The sequence below is a fragment of the Bombyx mori genome, chromosome 10 (genome assembly GCF_030269925.1).
Source record: "Bombyx mori chromosome 10, ASM3026992v2".
NCBI lineage: Eukaryota > Metazoa > Arthropoda > Insecta > Lepidoptera > Bombycidae > Bombyx > Bombyx mori.
Window position 1 is genome coordinate 1847590 of NC_085116.1, and position 27301 is coordinate 1874890.

At 39.8% G+C, this 27301-nt stretch overlaps 1 protein-coding gene across 4 annotated transcripts in view; it reads right to left on the reverse strand.

The window, feature by feature from the left end:
- LOC101746917 (integrin alpha-PS2) overlaps window positions 1-27301 on the reverse strand; it is a 130355-nt gene that overhangs the window by 61823 nt on the left and 41231 nt on the right. For all 4 annotated transcript variants that reach the window (XM_038013485.2, XM_038013483.2, XM_038013484.2 and 1 more), the window contains exon 2: window positions 26387-26553. In XM_038013485.2, coding sequence (XP_037869413.1) covers window positions 26387-26553 — 167 coding nt within the window. The remainder of the gene's footprint in view (window positions 1-26386; window positions 26554-27301) is intronic.

A 27301-nucleotide genomic window follows, 5' to 3' on the forward strand; every position in this document is an offset into this window, starting at 1 on the left:
ATTTCTTTTCGAACACTTCAGAAGTTATTCGAGTAGCTTAAAGAAAAAAATATATTAGTATTATAATTGATAATAATAATCATATAATTATTTATTGATAATTAATAATTAATAAATAATTTATTATTGTTATTTTGATTAATAAGCCTCTGATGTCAACCTTTCATTGTAATCCATGAGAGTCGCTCTGTAACAAACAACTGTACAGAAATTTATTTAATTCTTTAGAAACGTTAGTTTTCGTAAGAACAATGTTAAACTATCGTTCCCTGCAATGGCGCACCAACAAAATCACAAAATGACACAGTCATTAGGTTGTTAATGATGTGTTGGCGCCTCGCACGGCGCGCCCTTACCGCACCTTAAGACCCCCGATTAGACGGGGTTAGGCTATGTAGATGAGTTAGTGTACAGTGTATCGTCGCAAAGAAAATCTAAATCTTAAAAATATTTCTTAAACTAGCTGACCCAGCAGACTTCGTAGTGCCGCAATCGATAGATAAAAGACCTAAATTTTTGTATAAAATAAACTAACAAAAGGAATCCGTCCGACGGGGGACACATCAAAGGGAAAACAAAATTGTGATTTTTATTTAATGCCGAGCATTTGCATATTTATCTACCTTTTAAACCTTCTCTGGACTTCCACAAATAATTCAAGACCAAAATTAGCCAAATCGGTCCAGCCGTTCTCGAGTTTTATCGAGACTAACGAAACAGCAATTCATTTTTATAATAATATATAGAGAAGATGATATTTTCCAAATTAGATACTCGTCTCGAATCCGATACAAACAGAGAATCGTACAAGAATGTAAGCCTTGTTGAGTTTTCAGAAGACTTTTAAGATTCAGATGCTGCGTGGAGTCCATGACCACAGACCCTCATATTATACGAAATTTATATTTATTATATTATAAACGTATAATATAAATATTTATTATACGTTTTCTAAAATGACAAGTACTTATTTATGTTCAGCTCGCCAAATCGGTATTGCTTTTTCCTTGTGTTAAAGAATTACAAGATTCTAGATTTTCATTTTAGTAAATAAACATTTGGAAATTATTTATTGTAAACCAAAAGATAACATTAGATTCATATAAGATTAGACAAATATACCGAAGGACGGTCTTATTGTTTACAATTATGTTTTCCAAATGACCGACAGATTCATTTAAATCAAATTTAGGAAATATTAATGCTTAAATTCAAATATATCTTTTTTTACAGCTATTTTGTTCTCGACTGTCCACAGCAGACGAGTACTGCGTGTCGTTAGTAGCCGCAGTGTATCTCATGTTATTTTGTTTATTTGACAGTTTACATTGTTTTAATGAGCGTCGTAAATTAAGCAGGCCTTTGTTGAAACTCTTTGCTCTTTAACTTTGTTAATTTGTTTTATAGAAGTCGTTTTCTTATCTTATTCCCAACAAATATAGACTGCGTCTTGTCTTAATGCGTCTTCATTACTTAGAGGCGAACTAAAAACTGTTTAGAAAATGACAACAGCAGTGGGACGCATGCTAATCATTTGCACAATAAAGATACTGGTGGAAAGATTACTGGTGGTAGGACCTCTTGTGAGTCCGCGCGGGTAGGTACCAACACCCTGCCTATTTCTGCCGTGAAGCAGTAATGCGTTTCGTTTGAAGGGTGGGGCAGCCGTTGTAACTATACTGAGACTTTAGAACTTGTATCTCAAGGTGGGTGGCGCGTCTACGTTGTAGATGTCTATGGACTCCAGTAACCACTTAACACCCCACTTAACGCTCGTCCACCCGCGTAAGCAATAAAAAAATGGAAAAAATATCATTTGAACGTCAGCTGAAAGGTTAGCTAGCAGATTGATATTGTTATTGATTTTTCATTGCCCTTATACCCAGACTAGCATATGGCCTATCTAATGATGAATGGTTATCCTCGTTTCTGGACGTCAGCAAAGCCATATAAGAAATACAACATCTTTACTTAACCTCATATATAAAACCAATCTACGATATTCACAATATATCCACAGGTTTACAGAACTGGATCTGCTTATTCAGGTACTTAATTAAAAATCAAGTATCGGAATAAAATTATTAATCTTAACACGACCATGAATGCTGTTGAAGTAATTACACAGGAAGTAACGTTGCTCGAAAATCCCCGCCCTTCATTTGTTTTATGGTGCGACGGCCAATCGTTGCGATTCTTATCTCTCTGCTCGCTCTTAATCGAGGGCCATATACGTCGTGATGATACGGTGAACCAAATTATACACCTCACGACGAAAACTACTTCACGATGCAGACGAAATAAGAAAAAATATTATTATTCATTTAACTTACAAAAATAAAAGAGGAGAACAAACAAATTTATAGCTAGAGTAACTCATTCTGAATTCAGATGTTCTAATTTTACGACGTCTCCCCGATTTTCAATTCAACAGAAATACCCATTTAACCATGTTAATTTTTATTACTGGTGGCAAGTCCGCACGGGTGGGTACCACCACCTTACCTATTTCCGCCGTGAAGCAGTAATGCGTTTCGGTTTGAAGGGCGGGGCAACCATTGTAGTGCAAAAACTGAGACCTTAGAACTTACATCTCAAGGTGGGTGGCGCATTTACGTTGTAGATGATGTCTATGGGTTCCGGTAACCACTTAACACCAGGTGGGCTGTGAGCTCGTCCAATAACGCAATAAAAAAATAAAAACTTTAAAGGATCAAAGTAGGGCGATGATAGCCACCCAAGTAGGATTTTAATCCATTCCACAAGTAATAATGTATAACATGTGAACAGTAATAAGTGTTTATTAATAATTAATGCGATTTAGAACAAGAAACCTTCATCGTGGCGGCCGCTTCGAACACGCTGGTGTTTTGAAGATCAAGATAACATTAATCATTAGATTTACAGAATAAATAGCTCCCATTATACACGCCTCACCATCAGCGTCTCAGTTTCAATTACGGATCAATATTTTTAATATTGTTTATAGAATATTTAATAAATATAAAGTTACCGAAGTAAAACCTTATAGCAAATAGTTAGATTCCGGACAACATAGGTGTTTGCCGAATGATTGTAATCCCACACAACTCGCATACGCATTCTACTAGCTGAGTCTTGGTATAAAACTTTTTGACAGTTCATTATCCTAAAGCTACATTACTCCCTGTCCCATAATGTCACACTTAGACGAACACCAAATGTAATGTCATAATAATGCACCTAAATATTATTATGTATATACGTTGAAGCTCTTACACGATCCGGGCAACCGTGAAAATGATAATAGATTCAAAAACAAAGCTGTCTCAGTCAGTAAGCACGGGGACCCTCCGGTGGCAAACATTTTATATACAATTTAATAAATTTATGACAACTCGTTTTTTTTTTGTTGTTGCTTAGATGGGTGGACGAGCTCACAGCCCACCTGGTGTTAAGTGGTTACTGAAGCCCATAGACATCTACAATGCGCCACCCACCTTGAGATATAAATTCTAAGGTCTCAGTATAGTTACAACGGCTACCCCACCCTTCAAACCGAAACGCATTACTGCTTCACGGCAGAAAATAGACGGGGGGGTGGTACCTACCCGTGCGGACTCACAAGAGGTCCTACCACCAGTGATTACGCAAATTATAATATCGTATAGAAACATTATTCGATGATTCTATTAAAAAGGGTTCTTTTTTAAATGATTGCTGTAGACGGGTGGACGGAACATATACATACTTTTTTTTTATTGCCCTTTTAGGCAGACGAGCATACGGCCCACCTGATGGTGAGTGGTTACCGTTGCCCGTGGACTTCAGCAATGCCAGGGGCAGAGCCAAGCCGCTGCCTACTGCTGAATACTCTCCACAAGCCTCGTTTGAAGAAGGACATGTTATAGCGCTCAGCAAACACCGTGGAGGGGAGCTCATTCCATAGCCGGATGGTACGTTGCAAAAAAGACCTCTGGAAACGCACTGTGGATGACCGCAGTGGCTCCAGGTAGTATGGATGAACTCTACTGCGGTGGCGGGCGCGCGCGGCGGTGCGATGGTAAAAACGAGATGCCGGTATCATCTCGAACAATTCCTCAGAGCACTCCCCATGGAACATACGGTACAAAATACAGAGGGAGCCGAAGTCCCTCCGCAGACCCAGAGGTTCCAAGCGATCCGTAAGAATGGGATTATCGACAATCCGAACGGCCCTCCTCTGTATGGAGTCAAATGGAAAAACATACATTATGGTATTAAGTGGTTGCCAATGCCCATAGGTGTCCCAAGAGTCGTAGTAGCAATGAGGTTGGGAGATGAGGTCGATTTGACAATTGTATTGTTTAACAGCTAACTTAGTCTTAAAAACCATAATGCACGACATCGCCGCATCAAGAGATAGGATGAGTTTTGTACCTGTATAACCCACTTTCATTCACAACCCGAAGTAATAGGGTTAATTTTCAATAATTGAGATATTGTTATATACGATATTACGAAAACTTTACATCTTTGGTGGTCACAGACGACACGTACCAGTGAGACTGCGACATCTATGACATCTACATATGTACGTAGTTACAAATAAGCTAATGAGACTTTTAATTATAATAGAGGCCCCGCAGTAGTCGAAATTCAACTATAATTAATTGAAATTGTAAGTTTGTACACTGTTATGATTGTATTGTATACTTCTATAATCACAAATTTCGCCAAGAGTACACTATAAAAAATATTAACAAAGACAAACAATATTTAATCTATTCTCAATTTGACCACAGACGTCAAGAACAAAAGTTTGACAATAAAAAGTATGCATGCGTGTGTGCGTCAAAAACATGGTATGTAGTGTGTGTAATGTTTTCTTTATTGATTTAATGTATATTTTATGCATTATTTAAAAAAAAATATTAGCATTGTGCTCTTCTTCTATACATTCTCTAGAAGTGTGGAAAATTTCATACTCCTCCTTCCGCGCAATTCTCGTAAAAAGGGATACAAAGTTTTTGCTTCACGTATTAATATACAGATTACAGATAACCATTACTAGATGACACTGAACAAAGGATTCGACTCAACATCAACTCAACTATACGTTCGTATTCAAATGATTTAAGTTCATCAGATATTCAACAGAGTACGTTGCATCGAGGAAGTATAAATTATGATATATTGTATTCATTAATTAGATTGATTAATTAAACCCGATTTGAAGGGTGATTATGGACTTTAAATTACTTTTGTAATTAGAGATCTTATCGTTTGACTATTCAGAATATGTTGTTAATTATAATAGCAATCAACAAAATATTAAAATAACCTAATAGCAGTAGGTAGCTACATCAGTATTTTCTATAAATGTTAATCGTTTGTTAAGGGCTGAAATTACTGAGTCTATTATTAACCCTAGAGTATATTTAACCCTAGATTTATATATAATCACAAATAAATGTGAAATCTGTAATATTCCGATTTGAAGTATCTTGTATGATAATATTAACCTATTCCCTTACCTATTTGCTGTCAACATTTTAGTTCATCCAAAGATAGTCCGAATGAAATTTTTTTTTTTCATGTGATATTCAATAGAGGTATTTTATTTTCTGTTTATCCTAAGCCGATTTTGTTACTGAGATTAAACCAACCTTATGTATAGTTAAGTATTTTGTTACAATGAATAAACACCTTGTGTATTAATATAAAGTAAGTTTTATGTTCTATTAAATTAAATCCCTATTCTGGCGAATATTTAACTAAAATCAATTTTACTAAAGTAAGTCGATTTTGACGGTTAAACCAGGCAAGCACGAAAAGTGTAATTGAAACATCCGAGGTATGAGTATAATGACAATTAAATTGCATGACAAGCAATCGTAAAAGTAGTTTAATTAGGTCTTGGATTCCCCGAACACCGAAAATACTAAAGTGACGTCTACTCATATAGATAAGAAGTCTTACCATGATAGCCAAGTAATTATTTAGCGTATACTAAAGTGGCATATGCTCATGTAGATAAGAAGTCTTACCACAATAGCCAAGTAATTATTTAGCGTATACTAAAGTGGCATATATTCATATAGATAAAAAGTCTTACCATGATAACCAAGTAATTATTAGTGTGAGCGAAATCGCGTTTTTATTTAAACCAATATGTAATTAGAGTCATGTGATAACTATCCTGTTCATCTCCTTAACGCAATAATTATATCGAATATATCCGTTATAGGCTATTGGGATATTTATAAAACAAACGAATACAGCCAGTTTGAATACGAAACTGTACAAATAAAGGAGATCTCGTGTTTTCTGAGCACACTATGTTTGACCGGTGGTTTCAATCGGAATAATTTTGATTTAAAAAATTAACACGTTTATAAAAGGAATGAAAATTTCATATTATCTTCTCTCGTTTCTTCTTTCCTTCTTCTTGCATTTTCATTTGTTTCAGAGCTGTCAAAAAATTCCGAGTTTCTAGCAAGTTAAATAATCACTACTTTTCAGAATGGTTTATGAAGAATATTCTCTTAGTACATTTGTTTTGTTATTGCATTGATGGGTGGACGAGCTTGGGTGTTAATTGGTTACCGGAGTCTATAGACAGCTACAACGTAAATGCCGCCACCCACCTTGAGATATAAGTTCTAAGGTCTCAGTATAATAAGCAAGTGTAGGGAACACTAGATATATTTTTAAATATACGCCCACCAGTCAGCCGTGGCGTTCACACAGCCTCAGCTCCGCTTTATATGTATATATAGCAAGATTAAACATTTACATTACGATCGAAAAGTTGTAGTTGAACATTCTCTATTGGAGACTGGATAATTTATTTTTACAAGCCGGCATACTGTTTGGTTTCACGGCGGATTCCGTAATCTTTCTAGCGTTTGATCGTAAATAGGTAATGTTATCACTAATTGCGTACAACAAACACTTCAGCTAATTGAAAAGCTGTGCGCTTTGATTGCGGTTGTTTAAGTTTTTGTTAGTGAGTACATAATTTGTTTTTTTTATTGCTTAGATGGCTAGACGAGTTCACAGCCCACCTTGTTAAGTGGTTACTGGAACCCATAGACATCTACAACGTAAATGCGCAACCCAACTTGAGATATAAGTTCTAAGGTCTCAAGTATAGTTACAACGGCTGCCCCACCCTTCAAACCGAAACGCATTACTGCTTCTCGGCAGAAATAGGCAGTGTGGTGGTACCTACCCGCGCGAACTTAGAAGAGGTCCTACCACCAGTAATTGATGGAGACTAAGGCTATATTCGAGTGTTTTCTTGTGTACATTGATTGCAATAGCATGTCCACTATATTGGCTAATGTTAAGCTTTGCTGTCATCATCTGCCGGATCGTCACCGCTGTCTGGCTTGCTGTTACCGGATACGAATTACTGTATCGATTGGAAAAGTGTAAACTTACAATTTTTTCAGAATTCGTTGATTAGTTTTTATGGTCCTTCGAAATAAAAATTCTAGTTGTTTTGTTTTCATTTCGACTTCGCCTAAAATCACTATCTCGTTAGCTAACATTAGCTCGTCTAAGGTCTTTGAAATCGAAGTCTCCATTTTGAATATTACCTAAATGTTTTGTAAAGCTGAGGTAGCTAAAACTTCGTTTACGGCTTATTTTAACTTTTAACGGCTGTCTGGTGTAGTGGTAAGTGACATGGTCACTACACAAGGGGGTCGCGGCTTCGAATCCCGCCAAGGGAAGATATTTGTATGATAAATATAAATGTCTTTTCCAGGGTTATGGATGTATATTAAATATATGTATGTGTATAATAAAAATCTTACATTTATATCCGTTATCTGGTACCTGTAACACAAGTCCTTTACGAACTTATCACGGGACCAGTTAACGTGGCGTGATTGTTAGTAAATATTTATTTATTTTATTTACTGACGTCCAAACTATATTCAGACGAAAAGAAAAATAATCAATCTATATCTCTATTTATCTCCAGTACTGTTCGACAAAATGTATTATGAAGATGTTTTCTTTCGCAACAGTCTCCTTTCGTCTATCCGTATGTACATTTTCACAGCTTTTTCGGTCTACCATCACTTCCATTTTAAACAGTTCGCTAGTTGGCTTTGTCTTCCTTTTTTGTAACACATTAACCAATTCAGTTCTAATAAAATACCACATTAAGCTTGCAACATTAGTTAATGAACAACCCTAAGACTATTTTAACAACAATACTTTAAAATCATTTTATTTATATAAATAATTATTTCATTTACTTCAGATTTTGTATCCATATTACATTCATTAACATTTCATATAGTATACCAGAATTAAATAAAAACAATAACTACAATCAACCAATCTACCACTCAATTCGATTGAACACAAAATTGTTACAATCTCGTGGTCCGTGATCGAATCAATGAAGCTATGTCCTCCGCTACGAACTATTTCAATTAAATACAAATGAACAAACATAGAAACAAATTGGAACAGATCGAATAACTAGGTAACATTTAATTTGTTGTATAAACTACTAAACAACATAGAAAACATGGGCCTTTGGGCTTGAGATTAGTGACATTGGACACTGTGTATATGCCGAGTGTGTGTGTGCGTGTGTGTGTGTGTGTGTGTGTGTGTGTGCGTGTGCGTGTGCGTGTGCGTGTGTGTGTGTGTGTGTGCGTGTGCGTGTGCGTGTGCGTGTGCGTTTGCGTGTGCGTGTGCGTTTGCGTGTGCGTGTGCGTGTGTGCGTGTGCGTGTGCGTGTGCGTGTGCGTGTGCGTGTGCGTGTGCGTGTGCGTGTGCGTGTGTGTGTGTGTGTGCGTGTGCGTGTGCGTGTGCGTGTGCGTGTGCGTGTGCGTGTGCGTGTGCGTGTGCGTGTGCGTGTGCGTTTGCGTGTGCGTGTGCGTTTGCGTGTGCGTGTGCGTTTGTGTGTGTGTGTGTGTGCGTGTGCGTGTGCGTGTGCGTGTGCGTGTGCGTGTGCGTGTGCGTGTGCGTGTGCGTGTGCGTGTGCGTGTGCGTTTGCGTGTGCGTGTGCGTTTGCGTGTGCGTGTGCGTGTGTGTGCGTGTGCGTGTGCGTGTGCGTGTGCGTGTGCGTGTGCGTTTGCGTGTGCGTGTGCGTTTGCGTGTGCGTGTGCGTGTGTGTGCGTGTGCGTGTGTGTGCGTGTGCGTGTGCGTGTGCGTGTGCGTGTGCGTGTGCGTGTGCGTGTGTGTGTGTGTGTGTGTGTGTGTTTGCACGCCCAAACTAAGCTCTTAAAGATATAAACTCGCATACTAACTGTCAAAACCCAAAGATAGCTTGTGGCGCATGAGCTTCTCAATCCATCACTCGAGGTTTAACCAAATCCCTAATTGAATGAACAAATTGTAAATATCCGTTGTGACCCTAAACTACGACCAATTAGAGTCAAATGACGTAAATTAGGTCAACGGTCCGACTTATTGGAACTTAACTATTAAACTCGTTCAATTATCGCGTTCTATTTATAAAATTAAATATGAACACTCAATCTTTTATTTAACGTCGGTGGAATATCATAATTTTATTTTAATAACCAACTCTCTTTTCCTGGATTAAATGTTCCTGATAGCACTGGCTTGTGTTTTGAATTGACTTTGTGTGGTACCGATATTTGCGGATCACTGCTGCGAAAAAGTAATGAAAATGCATAGTGTTTTATAGCAATTATTACTAATCTTCTCTCTCTAATGCTGACATCTTTTGCTTGTCACTTGTAGCATATATATAAATGCAATTTTGGAATATTTATAAGGTGATTTAGTCAGATGCGTATTACTTAGTTTTATAGTGTAAGTTGATGTACATAATAATATATGTGCGTATTGTGTTGCTTTTGTTTTTTGTGTAAACTTAAATCTAAATTTCTCTTCTCTGTTCACTTTCTACTTATGTGTACTAGTGATTTTGATGGTGGAAACATGTTTGGTTATTGTTTTAGCTATTTTTTTAAATATTATATGTTTGTATTGTACTGTTGGTTTCCCGAATAAATAAATAGTCAAAATGAATAAAAATGGAGAGAGTACTCCGCGGTTGACAACGACTTGGCTTTGCCCCTGGCATTGCAGATGTGCGACGGTAACTATTCACCATCAACTGAGCTGGATGCTCGCCTGTCTACAAGAAAAAGATACGACTTGAACCTCTGGTCTCGTGGTGGGCGGTAACATTAACCTTCTGCAATTTAAGGGCTTAATTCACTTTACATCATTTTCTTTAAGTATTTGTACTGTTGATGTCACGGATGCCAATTTCGCAGAAATATTGAATCTGCCATCTTATGCAAATATGTTTTATAAGGAATTTTGTATGAATATACAACCATTTCATTTTAAATGTACAAAAATGTCCCAACTATTTTCCCTCCAGAAATTCCCTCCATATAGAACCAAGCGTTCCATGTTTTTTAAATATTCTTCATTACACGTGATGACGTCGTTTAGAGTTGAAATACAACGCTTTAATTTTTATTTCGTGTTATAAATGTATTTTATCAATATATATTTAACAAAAATTGTGACTATTATATTAAAACGCTAAATTTAATTACCATTATTTCGTTAGCAGCGTCTCTTAGCGTATTGGCACTGTCTTAAAACTTGAATCTGTTAAATGTTAGATCTCATAAAAAGATCATTACAATTACACCATTACAGAAATTAAACAAAGCCGAAATTGGCAAGCCACTGTTTGCATATTGCAGGACCATATGTCGGACGGTCGATGACCCGGGGTCTGCGCATCAAATCGAAACGAATCGCGTTTCTGGGGCGCAGCCGTCTTACGATTGCTCCCAGCGTGGGTCTTACTTTTAAGGTAACCCGTATTTGAGATATAGTCGAAATATCGTCTTTATTTCTGGGATCACATGGCGTTAACATAACCTAATTAGCATTACCATTAGTCATTATCTTAATGGCTTTGATAACTTGGTCTTTGCCTCAAGGTGGGAGGCAGCATACACGTCAATAGCCCAGAGAGTCGCTGAACAAAAGATGTGCAACTTAAATGAAATGGAAAAAACGGCAGTACGACATTATGAGACTCCGAATACGTTCCACCACCAATGCAATTCAAGGTTGGCTCATTTATTTTACTTGCTTAAAGTAATTCCGATACTATGTACTTTCATATAAGCATAGAATTCGATGTGTACGTCCCAGTAGAAGTCAGTATAATACAGATATACTAGTAATAGACACACTTGACATTCATGAAATTTTTTTATTGCTTAGATGGGTGGACGAGCTCACAGCCCACCTGGTGTTAAGTGGTTACTGGAGCCCATAGACTTCTGCAACATAAATGCGCCACCCACCTTGAGATACAAGTTCTGAGGTCTCAAGTATAGTTACAACGGCTGCCCCACCCTTCATACCGAAACGCATTATTGCTTCACGGCAGAAATAGACAGGGTACAGGTAAACGAACCAATTACCACGAGTATTTAAACCCAGAAATTTGGATTGAAGGGAAGTCTAATCCAAATTTCTTTAAGTTGGTTCACCAGATTAGTCCAGAACTTTGTGTAGAAACACTTCGCGGATTTAAGAGAGAACTTCTAATAATAACTCTAACAATAATATAACATCATGACCGAATAATTATCAGATACGCTAGGACTGGCTTAGAGTAGAACGACATTCAAGTGATGCTCTAATTGACCACGACTACTCTTGTCAAAAGTGACCGACCTCAGTAAGAGAAGAGAGATAATTTCATAAGAAACAATTAACTATTCATTCTAAAATTCATAAACAAGTTTTTACCACACAGCTGTTCTATAAACAGCTTAAATTATAACCTAGTTGCGGTTTTAAGAGCACTTTATTGTAACCTAAACATTAGATTAGTTCAACAAACTGTATTATTGATTGCCTACGCAAATTGTGGAGCCATATTGCCTAAATTTATATACATAACTATAAGGATACAGTTTGCCAAAACTAGTAGTCAGAAATCCAAGCATTAAGCTGGCTATATTATATCCCTAGATTATTTTAGATATTTTAACCCCTTTCGAAAGCAGACATACGACGCCCAGTATTCTTACACAATAAAATGTCTTATTGTTATTGTTAGTAGGTAAATAATTGCATATCCCAACTGGTGTTATGTAGTTACCGGATCTCATAAACATAACAATCACGATTGCTACCATCCACTGCTATGCTACGCTTAAAGCCGAAACACAATATTTACGGCAGAAATCAGCAAAACTGTGACACAATCCCCGGCGGGCTCACAACGACCTCCACTTATAAACAATCTTGTTTACAGTATTAAACTGTTACTCAGCAGTGCGGTAACAAACAGACAAACAGGTCGCAACATTGTTAGTACACAACGGAAGAGGCTACTTCACGAATTTCTAAAAGCCCACACATTTGACACACATAGTCCAGGGTGTGTGGGCGTGATGGCGAATTGTAAATGCATCACTTTTAAACATATCTGTATGATGAAAAGTTTGTTTATCTGTTTAGTGGTGCTTGTAATGTTTATAGCAAATACATTGATTGTAAATTGTTATTTATGAGGCATTTTGATTGTTGAAGCAACAAGCCTTTTATTGATTCATTCTCTGAGTAGGCGTTCAAGCATCAAGATAATTTGTCGTGATTTGCAGACACGAGTATAAAATTTTTACCATTCATGAACGAACATGCAAACTACTTTCTTATTTCTTTTATTTGCCTACCTATATTATAATGGAATCGAAAACGGATGAAGTAATAATAATAATAATAAAAAGCCTTTTATTTCGTACAAGTGACATAAAAAGTGACAAAAACAAAAAATTTATTCAATTCCTAACTAATAAAATTAAATACTGTATCTGTTGTATAATATTAGGTATTATTTCCCACTTGCAAGAACCCCTCCTCGGGTAAAGGCGTCCTCCAAGGATAGCCAATCTTCTCTGGATTGCGCAATTTTAATCCAATTTGTAGTTGCTACTTTCTTTATATCATCTTCCCATCTAGTATATGGTCTTCCCCTCTTTCTTTTTCCTAGTGGACCCGTCCATGTTGTTACCTTTTTTGTCCATCTCTGGTCCTGAAGGCGTGCAACATGTCCAGCCCATTGCCATTTTAAAGTTTAAGCTTGAACTAGTACATCAGTTGCTTTGCTAATTTTTCTGATTTTTGAGTGACGGATTTTCTGTATTTTCTTTAAATTTAGCATACTACGCTCCATTCCTCTTTGGCATGTGACTATTTTGTTTTTTATATTGTTACTAAACGTCCATGTTTGACATCCGTATAATAAGCAAGGCAGAAGGCAAGAATTTAGAAGGATGGAGTAAAAGAAACACAAAAAAAAGAAACAGAAAAGTCTCTTCCCTAGAAAGTAGCCCGGGAGGGTTGACGTCAGACAGGCGACTGGTCGTAAAAATCTTGCCGGATCTCAGTGCAGCATGATTAGAGGTCATGCTGCGATGACTCCACGTAATGTGGAACAAGGAGAAGAAGAAGAAGAAAAAGATTTGCCTAGCTGTGTACCAGTAGTAGCAGTATTCTAAAGCGGTTATTCTGGCTTCGTGCCGGGTAAGTCGCAATTCTCTATGCTCTTCGAGAACGTGTTATTATGACAGTAATATGCCAGACGGACACCTTTCCTGTACTGCCAACATCAGCTGCATACAATATGTAGATTTCCGGAGCCAACACAATTCACAAGATGAATATCGCTACGAACAAAAATATCAGGTGAAATTCACGAAAGTCACGAATACTTCGGGGCAGACCTACATACACGAAACTTGTCCTACTCCAAATACATTTGAACTTGTACTAATTTATTCTGAACCATTTATAATTTAGTAACAATTTAACCACGCCGAGAAACGTCTATGAACTCATTCACCAAAATTGCGGCCGAGAATTGTGCCCACGCATGACCATGGCACCCACTTACATAACCCACGGGCCACATTCTACGATCATTCAAAATTCGTTGACAGCCTCCTTTGAAACGCATTCCTGTTCTAAATCTAACAAGGTATTCAAATCTTGACGAGATAAATTTCCTGTTAATAGGGCCGATCAGGTCCTGTGGCATGTCCACTGGCCATCTCCGAAGTGACAGCGGAGTTGCTTATGATGATGGTAATGCAACGTCTCTTCTTTTACTGGCGGTAGTACCTCTTGTGAATCCGCACGGGTAGGTACCACCACCCTGCCTATTTCTGCCGTGAAGCAGTAATGCGTTTCGGTTTGAAGGGTGGGGCAGCCGTTGTAACTATACTTGAGACCTTAGAACTTATATCTCAAGATGGGTGGCGCATGTAGATGTCTATGGGCACCAGTAACCATTTAACACCAAGTGGGCTGTGAGCTCGTTCACCCATCAAAACAATAAATAAATAAAAGGTGAGCTCATGCAGCTAGGTAGTAGGTAGTAGCAGTAGATGGTAGGGTAGCAATGCTTCGCTGAAATTGTCACTGGATCGGAATCATGACCCACTGAGAAGATCCGACGAGAAACTCAGTGGGTTGCTCGTCGAACTCTTCGTCATTAAGAACGGTGGCCGTTGCTTGGAACGCATAAAAGCACGCATAATGAACACCCTTAAAAGGCAAATCGCAAACCGATATTAAGAATTAATTTCACATTTATTTTCCATAAATCCAGATGAGGGGCTCGTTTATTGGATAACATCTTGATAAATGCTTACATGATGCAAATAGAAACGGAATTCATAATGTTATCATCAGAGGGGTCGCGAGATCGTCTTCACAACTATAGCAATAAAAAGTCAATTCTAAAGAATCACAGTACCCTGTGATAAATTAGTTGATTCGCAGTACCCTGCGGTAAATACTGCACATCGTCCTTTAGAAAGAGAGTCGGCTAATTTCAGCTTCGTAGAGTAAGAAGTCTGTTAGTAACGTAAAAAAAGCTTCGTGAAATCGCACTTTCTTTATGCTATTCTAATGAAAACAAACGAAAAGATTATATTACTTACTTATTTATTTACTTACTGTAACTTCTAGTTAATCAAAAGAGTGAAACATGAAGCCTGAGATTCTGCTGTAGCCTTATAAAGTTTATCCTAGCCTTCAAAAGGGAAAGCATGTTTGCTTTGTGGACGAAATAGGCTGGTTTGTGTTGCCAAGGCATGTGATTCCGTCCAACCTTCAGACAATGTATGTATTGACAGCTATAGTTCGAGGGATTTCTCACAGATAGGCTAACAAAAGGCACTACATTTTTTTTTTTTTTTTTTTTTTTTTTTTTATTGCCCTTGTAGGCAGACGAGCATACGGCCCACCTGATGGTGAGTGGTTACCGTTGCCCATGGACTTCAGCAATGCCAGGGGCAGAGCCAAGCCGCTGCCTACCGCTTAATACTCTCCACAAGCCTCGTTTGAAGAAGGACATGTCATAGCGCTCGGGAAACACCGTGGAGGGGAGCTCATTCCATAGCCGGATGGTACGTGGCAAAAAAGATCTCTGGAAACGCACTGTGGATGACCGCAGTGGCTCCAGGTAGTACGGATGAACTCTACTCCGATGGCGGGCGGTGCGATGGTAAAAACGAGATGCCGGTATCATCTCGAACAATTCCTCAGAGCACTCCCCATGGAACATACGGTATAAAATACAGAGAGAACCGAAGTCCCTCCGCAGACCCAGAGGTTCCAAACGATCCGTGAGACTGGGATTATCGACAATCCGAACGGCCCTCCTCTGTATGGAGTCAAATGGAAGAAGCTGGTATTTGGGAGCCCCGGCCCAGAGATGGGAGCAGTACTCCACGCGAGGCCGGACTTGTGCTTTATAAAGCAGAAGCCTTTGTCCAGGCGTGAAGTACCGCTTCGCTCTGTTGAGGACTCCCAGCATTTTGGACGCCAACTTGGCTTTGCCTTCCAAATGACTCCGAAACTGGACATCGCTCGAAATGTCGACCCCAAGTATCCCAATACTCTCGGAAGGTTGCAGGGATACTCCTTGGAATTGCGGCGCCATGACAAAGGGGTCCTTCTTCGCAGTGAACGCGCAAACTTGTGTCTTTAACGGGTTGAATTGAACCAAGTTCAATTCACCCCATTTGGAGACTCGCCCCAGAGAGTTCTCCACTTCAGACACAAGTTTTGATCGTCTCTCTTGCACCACGCTTCGAGAGAGACTCTGATGGCCGATATATCGCGCATCCCCCGTGCTGTCATCCGCATAGCAATGCATGCCATCAATAGACAGCATGTCATTGATATACAGGATGAAAAGCGTGGGGGAGAGCACCGAACCTTGTGGAACGCCAGCGTTAATGGTCATGGTATCAGAACAGTCACCGTCTACAACGACCGTGATGCTCCGCCCATCCAAAAAGCTAGCGATCCACTTGCAGAGACCCTCGGGGATTCCGTAAGATGGTAGCTTCGACAGAAGTGCCCTATGCCAGACCCTGTCGAAGGCCTTCGCGATATCAAGGCTCACAGCAAGAGCCTCGCCCTTGCTCTCCAAGGCTTCAGCCCACCTGTGAGTAAGGTATACAAGAAGATCGCCAGCTGAGCGACCGTGACGGAAACCGTACTGTCGGTCACTGATCAGCTGGCGATCTTCAAGATACTTCAGGAGTTGTATATTTATAATTCGCTCCATCACCTTGGAAAGCAAGGAAGTTATCGCGATAGGCCTATAGCTCGATGGGTCCGACCGGTCACCCTTCTTGGGGATAGGGTGGACGTGGGCGTTCTTCCATGAAGACGGAACCCTGTTAGTGCAATAAGAGAGGCGATACAAACGCGTTAGCGCAGGCGTCAGCTCAGGGGCGCACCTTTTCAGAACCACAGCAGGGATGCCGTCCGGCCCACTCGACTTATGGACGTCCAGGAGTCGGAGTTCCCGCCTGACTGCACACTGTGTAAAGCAGATCTCCGGCAGGGAACTGTCACACCGGGGGATGTTCGGTGGTGTGGCACCCCCGTCGTCCACAGTCGAGTTCGAGGCGAAGAGTTTGACCAGAAGGTCAGCCTTCTCTTTCGCACTATGGGCCAGACTGTCATCAGACTTGCGTAGTGGTGGGAGACTAGACCTGCAGAAGTTACCTTCTGCAGCCTTAGCGAGCGACCAGAAAGCACGGCTCCCGGCGGGATAGCTCTTCAGTCGCTCGCCAATTCTGGCAACGTGCTCCGACTTCGCCCTGGCAATAGCCCTCTTATAGGACCTAGAAGCGGCGTTAAATTTCCGCCTTTCCTCTGAGGTATTAGGATCCTGGCGTCTCCTGGCATCATTCCATGCCGCGTATGCGGACCGCTTGAGGCGTGCAGCGTCCCGACTGGCATTGTTATACCAGGGTCCACTGCGACCCCCGACGGGCACCTCGGAAGAAGGAATGAACAGTTCCATCCCCCGAAGCACCACGTTTTTAAGTCGGTCCGCACAGACGTCAGGATCACCAGAGGAAAAGCAGAGCCGCCCCCATGGGTAGGATGCGTAAAATTCACGCAACCCATCCCAATCTGCTGACATATACCGCCAAACTCTTCGATACCCGGTCATCATTCGACGACCAGGACGAGAGATCGGTACCGCAGCACGGATAAGGCAGTGATCAGACGATCCAAGTGGAGCGTCGACCACCACACTGTATCCGGCCGGATCGGTGGTCAGCAGAAGGTCCAACAGAGAGGGCTCGTGCCCCTCAATATCTGGGACACGGGTGGGCTGTGTCACCAGCTGGGAGAAGCCGTAGGCCAGGGCGAAATCGTAGGCAGCCCGACCCGGGAGGTCAGTGGTTCTGGACCCCAACCACTCTTGGTGGTGAGCGTTAAAGTCTCCAAGAACCACCACCTCCGCAGATGGGTACTGCTCAAGCACGCGGTTAGTCCCCTCTTGCACATGCTCTATCAGAGCTGAACCTGCATCACTGCTGTGGGACCTGTACAGGCACGCGTAGACTCGGGTACAACCCCCGTGATCTACGCGCAGCCACAAGATGGACAGGTCCCGTTGTTCGAGGCCTCGTAGACGGCGACAACAGACATCAGCCCGGACGAATACACACACCCCGGCTTTACGCAGGAAGTTGTGCTCCAATACGTAGCCGGGGTATTCAAGGTACGAAGTGTCATCCGGAGCAGATATCTGTGTCTCCGTCAGAAAAAGGAGGGCAGGCTGCGCCGTCTCAAGATGGTGGTGTACGGCGTCGAGGTTACTATGTAGGCCCCTTACATTGCTGAAATCCACATTAAATGTGGAATGGGGCATCGCCGACAAAACCCTTTTCCTTTTTTTAACTGTCATTTTATTATTATTTTTGGAGAGTGGGATTGGGTGGGGTAGGAAGTTCGAGGCAAAATCATGACAATACCTGAATAAAGCGCGGAACACAGTACGTGCTTGACCACGGGTTGCGTGAGAGACTGACGCAGGGCATGGAAGGGCCCCCAGTCCACCCTGCGTGCGATCGCCGGGATCCACTCCGGTCTCCGACTCCGGCACGACGACCGCACGACAGGATTTTACACCGGTTGGCGGGACAGCTTCCCGGGGCGGAGTTTAGTAGTGACACCCGGGTTCAGGTCCCCAACTGACCGGCGGGCGGCGGCGAACACCGTTTCACTGGGTCTCCCTATACCCCCGTCAAACAATCACGTCCCGCGAGCTTGCACGCACGTCTGCTCCGCATGTTCCAAGTATCATCAAGATTCACCCCGAACAAGGAAGAGGAAAGGGAAGGAATAAAACTGGCTCTCCAACCCACACGCCGGAACACAGCTAGGCTATTTGGCGGCGGACTCTAGTTGGAGGGTGGTCGCCAGCCAGTCGGACTAGGTCCTACCACCGATTATGTATTCGGCTCCCGTTTAGCACCACCCAGGGGTCACTTGTAGGGAATCGTGGGTTAAACCTACGGAAGCGGGAAGCAATCGACCCCCAAAGTGATTACATGCGTTTCCTCTGTGCACTACATTGCGTTATGAAAAAAACATACCATGCTCAAATCGTAAACACATTTAATACGACCAGAAAGTTAAATGAGCGCGAACATATTTGCGCAACTCAAATAACTCACTTCGCACAATCAACCCATTCACATTGCATTGTAAACATCGTCGTATGATAAAGCATAGTGATAAAAATGAAAAGTTGCTGATAAGAATGAAAACAAGGGAACTGTTTGCTGTTAACGTCGATTACAAAAATGCCGCTTGGGAAATTCTCTAGGGATGGGAAAGTTGTGATATATTTTTATCGATGTTTTTTTTTTTGCTTAGTTGGATGACATGTCCTTCTTCAAACGAGGCTTTATGGTAGGCAGCGGCTTGGCTCTGCCCCTGGCATTGCTGACGTCCATAAGCGACGGTGACCACTTACCATCAGGTGGGCCGTATGCTCGTCTGCCTACAAAGGCAATAAAAAAAAAAGAGCTGACGGCCCACCTGATGCTAAGTGATTACCGGAGCCCATAGACCAGGTAAATGCCGCCATCTACCTTGTGATATAAGTTCTAAGGTGTCACTTTTTACAGTACAACGGCTGCCCCACCCTTCAAACCAAAATGCATTATTACTTCACGGCAGAATTAGGTAGGGCGGTGGTACCTTTCCGTGTGCTCTGACAAGATGTCCTACTACCAATAAAATGTAAATCGATCGTAATGTAATTAAACCGCCCGCATAATCGGTACGTACGGTGTGAAGGCGTATTCAGATCCCATAATGGTATTTACCACATTGAATGTAGTACATAGGTTTTAATTGCCTTTTATAGTAAAACGCGGATACGACCCACTTTGTCGCCTTCACCAATGGACGTCATCAGCAATGCCAATGGCACAACTATGTCGCTGTCTACTGCTAATCAAAGTTTAGATTTTAATTTCATTTCTTTTTTATTTAAACTTTTAAAACTTAATTTAATTTTTTGATTTAAAAACAGTCATGTCTTTTAAGGCTATTTGTATTATAGTTGTTCTATTGTTTGTAATTTACAATTATTAATAAATAAAATGTAGCTTAATTTATTTAAAACATAATAGAAATCAAATATTATACGTATCAAATATTTCTAATTGTATTATTTAATCATTCAAAATAGAAATTTGGAGTAATTGTTAGAAAAAATTTCAATCAAGTTTTCTTTTATTAGGATACAATGCTATTTTGTGCACAGGGAATTAATAAACAGCTTACATCCAAATTGGCGTTTACTTGGAATATTTCGGCCCGACTTCCCTAATTATTTGTACATTTAAACGCAGATTTAACTATCGATAATATAAACTATCGAGAGTGATACATAAAAGAATTTACTTATAAGCAAATTTAAAAACGTAAAGAATCTAGCGCAAGATATGAAAGTGAGTGGGGCACAAACCGCCCACGAATGAGACGCGCGCGTGTGACCCGCTAACATCTGTTTTGTAACTGCGTACATTATTCATGCTAATTATCGTTTAATACATTTCTGACATGAGGTGAAACTAGATAAGAGAATTGAGAACAGAGTTATTCGTTCATAAGAATTGTCGTTGAAATTGGTTTTGTCGAAATTTAAAATAATATCATTCATATGTATGTGAGAGTGTTCTGAAGAACATTTGAGGTCTTTTTCAACGCTTCAACCGTCAACGGTGTGAATCGCATCAGCGTCCATACAAGGTAGGTCTCAAGAGAACTTCATTACAAAGAGTAACAGATTAAAATTAGGTAGGCAATTCGTATGCAGAGGACTAATAAAAATTAAGTGGTGTCCTTTTGTTAGTAGATCGCGTTTCCGATTCGGTGGTAGATTCTGCGAAGCACAGCTCTTGCTAAGGTTCGTGTTAGCAAAGTCATCAGGTTTGGGCCCCGTGAGCTCACCTCCAACCTCGGCGAATCTAGAATCGAGGTTATTAGAATAGGTAGGAAAAAAAAAGTCACGAGATCACGACAAAAAATATCATATCGCTTATCCTATCTTATCCTATCCTATTGCAGAAGATCCACACATGCAACTGTAGTGTACTGGTTCGAAATTGCGATCAAAGCTTACTTTACATCCGCCGACACATCCCGCTCGGCGATTCGCCGTTGTGCTCTTTATGCGAACACCTTCAAATATCCCAGATATTTGATACTCTTACACCCAGTAGGGCTGTCGGGATTTAGTATTTATTCGAATTTTTTTATGTTTACACGATTTGGCAGCCGATATGCCAATACTATTAGGAATGTTAATACGTTACTCATGAGCTGTCAATCATGAGTACCCGTGAACATAAAACATCATCTTTCGTTAGCTTAGATGGTTACACGTCACAGCATATGTCGTGTCTATCACTTGTTAAAAACCACAACGAGATAGAACAGGAAGACACTACCACCGTGATTAAATATCAATTAACATATAAAATCAAATAAAGTTTTGGGTTAATCAGTCTTTTTTTAAACGATAACCCTCACAAATCTTAACGCTCCCGATCTTTATTTAGCACCATTTGCGGAATCTTAACAGCTTCCCGTGATTCATGTGCCGCCATTGTAATGTCGCGGTTTATTTGGGACACTCGCCGGTCAAGAGATTAACTTCGCGATTTATTCGACTTCTCCCTACTTTCATTTTTGTAAGAGCTATTATTATGTTAAATTATTTTCAATGGGGAATATTTAGATTAATAACACAAGTTTACTGTTTTATCACGGTTTATGTCATACACTTATCCAATTTTGTTGATTATACAGCAGGTACTGATAAAGCCGGAGTGTCTCTTAATGCACAATTTTATTATTATAATACAATTAGGAAATAGCGGGTTATTGCAAAACGATCCTATAAAATTTTAGGTGCTTCACTTTTTCTAACATTTTTATTTGAGGGTAGTTTGCCGCCGCTTATAAAAGGCAGTACGGAATTGGTCAAGGGGCCACATTTTGCATTTTGTCAAATCAAACCCGCAAAATTATAATTTGTCCGCACGGGCAGGTACCACCACCCCACCTATTTCTACCGTGAAGCAGTAATGCGTTTCGGCTTGAAGGGTGGGGCAGCCGTTGTAACTATACTGAGACCTTAAAACTTATATCTCAAGGTGGATGGCGCATTTACGTTGTAAATGTCTATGGGCTCCAGTCACCAGTAAACCCAGGTTTTTTTTTTTTTTTTTTTTATTGCTTAGATGTGGGTTGTGAGCTCGTCCACCCATCTAAGCAATAAAAATAAAACATAACAGCGGTAAATAGTCATGAAATTTCATAAACAAATATTTAAAGGGAAATACGAAAATCATTGATCTTCAACATGAAGACCTGAATACGTCCAAAGTTCGTGTGTGGGAACATTGCACAGAAGTTTGTCTGGCAGCGAAATTTAAAGCAGTTTTGCACAAACAAGCCATTAAAGTACCGACATGAGACATTACAACCATCCGTCTACTGCATGATGCAAAATGACCGTGTTGCAGTCAATGTTACGAATGCGAGTTTATAGAAATGCACTGTTATTGTTTATGATTTGAAGCAGTAACATTGCTTTGTATCTAGCTTTTTAGATACCGATAATAATGCTTTTACCGGAACAGTTAAAACCACGTGTCTTTAGACATGACCACTTTGGTTTCAGATCGAAACTCACGAATCCTTCACGGCACGACACTATGAAAATCTGTATCTGTACCATAAAAAGTTTAACTAACAGTAACAGTTTTTTAAGCTATTGCATAGATTTTATCGCGGGCCTTGAGCGCGGCTTGAGAGCGGAATCATGAAATTCCGTAACGAAAAAAACCTTATACCCCTCACTCCGCCTACCATTAGCTCGCGTTCAACACATTCACACGTTGCGCTTGCGTAGTGTTTGTAAATAAGCGCGTGGCGTGACGTCGCACTGCATGCGCATCGTGAAAAGTCTGCCCATCTCTCTCTCGCGCGGTCTAGCTTATGAGTGTGAAGGGGACAGTTAAGGTTTTGCTTATATTAATGTTTAATATAGCTTGGTCTTGTTTTATTATTGTTTTAATATTAAATTATCATTGTCTAATTATAATTGCATAAGTTGATAAAAAACGCTATGCAAAAGCTTTACCGCGGCAGTTCCCAAATTTCACACGTTTTTTTACACATGTACACTTTTTAAAACATGAGGAAATAAGTTTATTACACAATAATTCTGGCTGGAAAAGGCATCACTGAAATCAAACTACTATTTACTTCCAAATAAAGTCTTAGACTGAATTGCATCATTCATGGCTTGGCTGTGCTCCTAGCATTGCTGACGTCCAAAAGCGGCGGTAACCACTTACCATCATGTAGGCCGTATGCTTGTCTGCCTATAAAGGTAATAAAAAAAAAATGGGCTCCAAGTTCGACGACGAATAGGCCGCTAATAAGACTGAAATGTTTAGGAAGTATCAAAGAAGGCAAATCTTCACATAACTGACTGCAACATAAGCGAGCTTGCAGTGTGCACCGAAGGCGCGTGCAAGTTCGCCGTCACGCTCCCGAGAACACGACCCACGTTTTATCTGCAGAGCATGTGTGTCTCATTCCGGGTTTGTTTCTTTTCTGCTCTTTTATATTAGAAGATGAGGAACGACTGGGGCCGATTTCATACAAAACGATTTGATAAAAATTTAAGATATTATTACCAGGACTAATAAAGTCGCAAGCTCGAGATCGGGAATGTATTTTTTTTATTGCTTAGATGGGCTGACGAGCTCACAGCCCACCTGGTGTTAAGTGGTTACTGGAATCCATAGACATCTTGAGATATAAGTTCTATGGTCTCAGTGTAGTTACAACGGCTGCTCCGCCCTTCAAGCCGAAGCGCAATTACTGCATTACGGCCGAAATAGGCAGGGCGGTGGTACCTACCCATGTGGATTATATTATGCACAGTTGAAAGGCTATTTAATTTAACGACATTTTTGCAACTTTACACGAGAGCCATTTAAAGTTTAAAATTTTGAAAAAATATCATAACAAAAAAAAACTTCTTTAGCTGTTTGTGTGGAGTAAGTATAATTGAAGTTCAATTCTAACATCGAATTCTTGATGCTAATCTTCTAGACATATAAATAAAATTGGAGTGTCTTCTTGTAATATTGAAATAACCGCTTTTTACTACATACATACACCATAATAACATTTTTACAATTTTTGTCTGTCTGTCTATGGAACGGCTGGACCGATTTTGACGAGACTTTCCCTGATAGGTAGCTGATGATATAAGGAGTTACTTAGGCTATTTTTTTTTAGAGTAACTCCGCCCCGCGGTGTCACCCGCGGTACGACAATAACCGCGGGTAGCATCGCGGGACTCAGCTATCAATAACAAAATTTAATATATCCAGAGCGAAGCGAGGGCGAGTCGCTAGTTACAAATAAAACGCACCTTTAATTACAAAGATAAATGTCGCGTATTAAGCGAAATGTCGCTTAAAATAATAGCCTTTCATCCCATATGTACAGTTGGACATAACACATACGTAATCACTCACCCACACTAGCCTGCTGTCGAATGCACCAAATAAAAAAAAAATTTAACAAAAAATAAACTGGCTTCTACAGTTTTTAATGAAAATATTAAAAATTTCGGAGATCACATACTCGTAAGAAGCGTGAGTTTCGAGTAAAAAATGTTCTTAGTAAAACACATGAACAAATATATTCGAATTGAGAACCTCCTCTTTTTTTTTAATTCGGTCTAAATCTTGTTCAGAATTCCCTAGAAAAAATGTTCTCCGTTATAGACTGCGGCATAAAGCCACTCCCAATAGCATATAACTATATCAAAAACATTGGTTCTAATGTATTTAAGATATTTTTCACGTTAGAGGTGGTTACACGTTCATCTTGGGAATCCGCACGGATTTAACTAAAGACAATGCTGGGGATCGGATTTCCTAGAGTTAGGTTCCGTGAAATGTTGAGTAAATGTGACGCTTTTAAAACGGTCGCTTTGTTTCTTACACGTCGACTTACTGCAATTAGTCACATGGGTAAATATCTAGCAGAACATGTTCTTTTTTTTAATAGCTTAGATGGCTGGACGAACTCACGGCTCACCTGATGTTAAGTGGTAGCCGAAGTCCATGGGCATCTACAATGTAAATGCCGCCGCCCACCTCGAGACATGAGCTGTAAGGTCTCAGTTTTAACAGTAAAACGGCTGCCCCATCCTTCAAACCGAAACGCATTACTGCTTCACGGCAGAAATAGGCAGGGTGGTGGTACCTACCCGTGCGAACTCACTAGAGGTCCTACCACCAGTAAGTTTTGTTACCAGTAGGTTTTTTTTTGCAATAACTATCACGTCTTAAGTTTTCATTCCGCAATCGGTCATAATACATAATGACCCCATGCGACCATAAGTCAAACGCGTAAACTCACTGAGACGTATTAGTCGATTGTTAACAAGGGATCGTTTATCTGAACTGATTTATACAGCATTCAACATATGAGAGCCGCAAATGGAGGTCGTCTTGTTGTGGCTACGATGAAAAATTTATGGTATTTACGATGCAAAATCTTGATATTTTAGCTTAGATGAGCTAATGAATTCAGAATCGATCTACTGATAAGCAGTTATCTCAACAAACAAACCAGTAACAAAACGTTATATGAACGTACATGAGATACAAGCTTAAAACGTAGTCTATACTAAGCTTTAAGCTTGTATGTATGCTTGTATGTAAGCTTGTATACATAGACGGAATTTTTATTTAAAAGTGTTTTCCATTGAAGTCTTAAAAACACAATTCTTATAAAAGCCGGAGCAAATTCTGTTCACTGCAGACAGACTTCTTACGCACACAGTTCATACCAGGTTAATTACTGAAGCCTTCACTGTACCATATTTCCAAGGGTATCCGGTAAAAATTGAATTAAATGGGGTACTTTAACGCCAAGAATATTATTTAAGTCACAGAGCCACAATTGGATACAACTATTGTAATTCTAGTCTCAAAACAACAACACACTGCAAGCACATGTCATTATTTTGTTTATGATCGTATTCCTTCATCGTGCAAGACATTCGTGAACTTATTACCCATCGAAACCGGGCTTTACCTTATAGGCCACGAAGGCTTTCGATCATTCCCTTTCAAGATTTATTTGTAACGTACTAGCTGACCCGACAGACTTCGTAGTGCCTTAATCAATAAATAAAAGACCTAAGCTTTTGTATAAAATAAACTTAAAACAAACAAAAGGAATCGATCCGACGGGGGACACATCAAAGGGAAAACACAAAATTGTTATTTTTATTTGATTCCTAGCATTTTCATAGTTATCTACCTTTTAAACCTTCTCTGGACTTCCACAAATAATTCAAAACCAAAATTAGCCAAATCGGTCCAGCCGTTCTTGAGTTTTAGCGAGACTAACGAACAGCAATTCATTTTTATATATAAAGATTTTGAAGTTTAATAGACGTGGAACTCTATATTTTACTTAACAAAGCTTGTACTCACAGAATCGTTTATCAAAGACCATTTCTTGGCATCTCTCGAGTGGACGCTCGTGGCCCTCGGAGGAGTACGCCCTCCTGCCCGGCTCGCAGCGGTATACGGCGCCGGGTCGGGAGATATTGTTGTAGCGGGCCGGATAACGGTCGTCCTCTGGCGCTCCGACCAGGATCCTGTCGACCGAAAATGAAAATAAATAGTATTATTTTATAGATATTTAAATTTACATAAGAAAAACACCCTGCGTACCCTAAAGAAAGTGATATCGTAGTATTTTGACAGCGTGTTTCAAAACGAAAGACACAAAACGAATTTCTTAACAAACAAGCTTAGAATTTAATTACTTATTTATTTAATTTAAACTAGAGGTCCCGCAGTAGTCGAAATTCGACTATAATTAATTGAAATTGTAAGTTTGTACACTATTATGATTGCATTTTATACTTCTATAATCACAAATTTCGCCATGGTTACACTATAAAAAAATATTAATAAAGACAAACAATATTTAATCTGTTCTCAATTTGACCACAGACGTCAAGAACAAAAGTTTGACAATAAATAGTACGCATGCGTGTGTGCGTCAAATACATGGTACGTAGTGTGTGTAATGTTTTATTTACTGATTAAATGTATGTATCTTTTACGCATTATTTTTTTAAAATATTAGCATTGTACACTTCTTCTCTATATTCTCTATAAGTGTAGAAAATTTTATACTCCTCCGTCTGCGTAATTTTCGTAAAAAGGGATACAAAGTTTTTGCTTCACGTATTAATATATAGATTTCCTTATTTCTCTCACTTTAGACTCGACTCAAAACTTTAGAATTATCCATTTAGATGAGCGGTAAATATCTAAGAGCATATATAGTACATATAAATATGACTAATGTAAAAATTCATACGTCACGAATATATA